This window comes from Arabidopsis lyrata (assembly GCF_000004255.2).
Source record: "Arabidopsis lyrata subsp. lyrata unplaced genomic scaffold ARALYscaffold_117, whole genome shotgun sequence".
NCBI lineage: Eukaryota > Viridiplantae > Streptophyta > Magnoliopsida > Brassicales > Brassicaceae > Arabidopsis > Arabidopsis lyrata.
The window spans coordinates 17,232-21,951 of NW_003302469.1; the positions used below are offsets into that span (position 1 = coordinate 17,232).

The 4,720-nt window shown below is 31.0% G+C and overlaps 1 protein-coding gene across 1 annotated transcript in view; it reads right to left on the reverse strand.

Annotated features, from left to right (window-relative positions):
• Window positions 1–366, reverse strand: part of LOC9298939 (probable inorganic phosphate transporter 1-3) — a 2,114-nt gene extending 1,748 nt beyond the window's left edge. Inside the window, exon 1 of the mRNA XM_021017641.1 lies at window positions 7–366. Within this exon, the coding sequence (XP_020873300.1) occupies window positions 7–351 (345 nt within the window). The 5' untranslated portion in view covers window positions 352–366. The remainder of the gene's footprint in view (window positions 1–6) is intronic.
• Window positions 367–4,720: the final 4,354 nt, after the last annotated feature.

A 4,720-nucleotide genomic window follows, 5' to 3' on the forward strand; every position in this document is an offset into this window, starting at 1 on the left:
AGAGACCGGAAGCAACTGAGCAACAATCATCATGATCAAAGTGATACCGTACACTTTTTTCCGTCCAAGTTGTTCACCGAGCCATCCGAAGAAGAGCTGACCAGCAAGGGTTCCACAAAGGGCCACACCGTTGACTGCAGCCGCAACATGAGGGGGAAGTGAGCCAGGCTTTTCTGACGCTGGATTGAAGTAGTAGAGGCGGCCAAGAAGCTTGGTGACCAAGGAAACACAAAAGAGATCGTAGGCGTCCGTAAAGAAACCCATACCGGCGATGACAATCGCCGTGAAATGGTAAAGTTGCGTCTTTGCAACATCAAGTGCCTTTAGCACTCCTAGCTGTTGATCGGCCATCTAAAGCCTCTCTTGTCTCTCCTGCTTCATGAAGTAAAAGTAAATATCTTTCATTCAAAAAAAAAAAGTATCTTAACTAGAATTTTTTTAATAATTATTGGAGATGCTACTATATTATTTTAGTTTAATACTAACATATACAATCAATAGAATAACTTGTTAATTAAAACTATACATAAATCAAATAATTTAAGCGATTACAATTTACAAACAAAAGTTTTGATTGATATAAATAACCATCTATATGTGTGTGTGAATTTGGATAAAGAGATAATGAACATGTAACGATATCTCACCGTTGTGCTAATGGTGGCGGCAGAAAGATAGAGAGAGAGAGAGAGAGAGGTGGTGGTTGTGATTTTTGTTGGCTGAGACGGCAGAAATTTATAGACGAGATCGGAGAAGCATAGTCTCCGGAATCTTAAGAGTATATCCATATTTCTATTTTATTTTAATCTTTTTCTATCGCTTAATTAACTTCTGTTTCTACGCTCTTCTGTGTATTGTATGCTCTGCACATATTTTATCTTCCCTTTAATAATCTATAATTCGTATTCATGACAACTCTATGATATCTCCAATCTTTGACCTATTCCTATTACGTCAAGGGAATAAGTAAGTACCCGTAAATATCACGTATCAAATAGTCCGTGTAATTTATTAGTTAATAATGTTTAGTTAATTTATATTTAAGCGAGAGCAAATAACGAGAAATTACTTTTGATGATTTAGACTTCATTCGACAAATTCTGCATGTTATCTTGAGACGAAGATAACACACGGAACACAAACTTGTCGAGAAAGGACAAACACAGTTAATACAACAAAAATGTTGTGTGTTTATTACTTTATGTGTATGTAGTAAGATTACAAAGAAACTTTGATCATCTATGTCTACGAAATACTATTATATACAAATTATGGGACTAAGAGTAGTGATTATTTATGTTATATACAATCATATAAAATGATTTGCAAAATAATACGTACGAATATAGACCTCCATATGCTAAATATCTTTATTTGGAGGAATATAGTAGTACTTCATGTCGTCATGTGTAATTTTTCCGAAAATTTTATATTTTTGGTAATTTTAAATATATTATAAAGGGTAGTCTGATTTTTTCATTTTGTCGACAAGCCTCTTTGATTTTTATCCTCAGAAATAATAAAAGATCGAGTTGACTTTTCATTAAGCAAAATATATTTATTTGTTTATGATAGTCAGTATGTCAATTTTCCTTTCTATACTTACTTTTGTTGAAACCCATCTAACAAGTTATCTTCACGTATCTCCATACTAAAGTCTACTATATTTGTTTTTCGTTTTTATTTGGGTGAAAGTTACTACTCAGATTAATAAAAAAATCATTTTCGATAAAAGTCAGCCATGTTCATAAAAGATATTAAATAGGAGCACAAAACAAACTTCTTTTTGTTTTGTTTTAATTTCTATAATGTAATAAAAACAAATATGTTATATATATATATATAGCTTCGATATTTTTGAAGATATATATGTCCAAACAACTTGTAGGGTTTTTTTTTTTTTTTTTTTTTTTTTTTTTTTTTTTTTTTTAACCTTGTAGGGTAAGCTTGTGAATTAGAGCTAGATATTTCATATTTGCTTGCTAAACTATTCCAGTTAACATGGTTACCACTAAAACAAGTTGGATGCCTAGTATTCATACGTATTTTACATTTTTATTCTATGCATCAGGTATATACTCCCCCATCAATATTATTTAAGTCAAGTTTACAGTTAATATATATGCATTATTACATAGTTGCAACGATCACAATTATCATCGATCGTTATTATTCAATATGTTTTATATATAGTCGCTGGCTTCTTGCAAAAGTCAATGCGTGGCATGTTGTTTCATTTTTATCGATTAATGCAGCGGCGCATAACACATCCCTCTGGATCAAGTCAAGGCAAAAAATTTTATTTTATTTTTCCAAGTTAGAACCGATGTATAGTAGTAAATACTCATGGACGTTCGGCAAGAACCGTTTGAACCGAACCGCCCAAAACCGACAATTTTGGTTTACGGTTTCAAACCCATGCAGAGTTGTGAAGCGATTAGTGAATTTTTAAATTGATTTCGGTTCTCGGTTTTATTCGGTTCGACATATCAAAAACCATCGCTTTTTTCAGTTTAGGGAGACACTTTATATATATAAAAAAGAGATAAAATCATAGATCTAATTCTAAACATCACTTCATCTTCCTTCTTTTGTAGTATCTTCTCTTCATGGAAAAACAAACCTCTTCTCTAGCACTTCTTTTCTTCGACCTTCTTCTCTAGACCCTTCTCGGCTTTTCCTTCTCCTTCTCTTCGTTCTTTTCTTTATCTTCTTTTTTTCCACCTCTTATTTTGTAGGTTTTTCTGTTAATTAAGCCGCCGCCATATCGATTCTCTCCGGCATCAACTTCAGCGGCATCAATTTTCAGTTGATCTTCTATCATTTCTTTTCGTCGTCGCATCACACAAATTCCTCTTCTCTATTTTTGCCGTTGTTCTTCTTCACTCCATAGCTTGCTAACGCATTCAATCACAAAGTCAAAAAGACAAAAATCCTAGGACCATATCTAATGTATCTCCTATTTTCTACTCTAGAATAAAATAACACTAAAATAAAGTAAACTTTTCTCTAATTTATCATTCTATTTTTTTACTCTAAAAACAATGAAGTAAAAAATAGAATTATCACAAAATAATTCTATTTCTTATTCTATTTTAGAGTGGGATTAAAAAGTATTTTTACTTTATAAAAGAGTTTAGATGAGAAAATAGAGCGAGGTTGGAAATGTCCTAAATATTTTTTGATTAGGTATATATATGTGGGTGTAGACTTTACTAAGAGAAATTAAACGGTTGGGATTTTAAAATTGAACCATCTATGCCTTTAAAAACTAAAAATATGTTTGTTTTTAAGAACTTAGCTCTCTCTATGTATAAGAATCAAACCAAACCGATTAAAAACACATTCGGTTTAAATCGGTGGATTTTATAACTTCAAACCCAATTCATTCACCTCCTCTTTAATAACCAATCAAAATTTGCCATGTCATTTAATTAAAAAAATTAAAATAATAAAATTAATTCACTAAAAACCTAAACTGAATTAATTCTTAATTGTATGACCCACTAATATTTCATTCACGTCTCTCTCTAAATCCAAAAGAAAAAATAAAACTTAACCCTAAATCTGAATTTTTAAGTCATTAACCCTATTTTTTTATTCATAGTTTTTCTCTTTTCTTCTTCTCACTTATAATCAAAAGACATTAGTTTTACCAGAGAAGATTATTGGTTTATGTAATTCTATTGAATATCATAGAAGTGAGAAATTATTTTTCTTTTCTAAAAATGTTAGTACGTGACATTTTTTTTTGTTTGGTTAATTTTTTTTTTCTGTTTTTCACTAAAGAAGAAGAAAGACAATGTTTGAAAAACAAATAAAATAAATGAAACTTTAGAGAGAGAGACGTGAAAGAGGGGGTGAATGCCCATGCATTTAATTTAGTTTTAGGTTTTTAATAATTTAATTTAATTATTTTATTTAATTGTTTTAATTTTTTTAATTAGATGACAAAGCAAATTCTGATTGGTAATTAAAGAGGGGTGAATGAAATGGGTTCACCCCTAGGGGTGAACCCAAGAATTGTTCCCAAAGAACTAGTTTATAGGTTATCATCCGATTTGAGATAATCAAGTGAGATTACACTATTTGAGATTACATGCTATTGGTTTTGTGTTCTAAGTAGAAAATATTTAACATTATACTAAGAGCGCAATGCTCGAACAATAAATGATTGCTATCATAGTTTATACGTAGTGCCAACACTGGTTTCTCCCAAATTGAGATATTTTCAAGATGTTCTGAAACCACTCGGCTTTCTCATTTGCTTTGACTAAAGCTATAATGTCTATTTGGAAGACTTCTACGACACTATTGCAGCATCAAATCCAGTCTAGTACAATTAGATTGTTAAATTTAGTTCTATATGGCCTAATTCCACTTGAAAAAAATCTACCAATGAATACTAATCTACAAACGTTGGATATATTGTTGGGTTTAAAAAAGGTGAAAATAATATAGAGATTTATATATATAAAGATAGCTATTATTTCATGTGTATTCATGGGCCGTGTTAAGCGGCTAGAATTTCACAGTTATGAACATAACATGAGTTTACTTCTTAACAGGTTGCACACACATTAAAACAAAAAGCAAAAGTAGAAGTAGTACACCATTGCAAATATAATTCACTCATCGCAAAAAAAAAACGTAAAAGGTAAGAATGCACAAAACCAATGACAAATATATCACGGCATAATCATTTATCAACCTCAGCCTC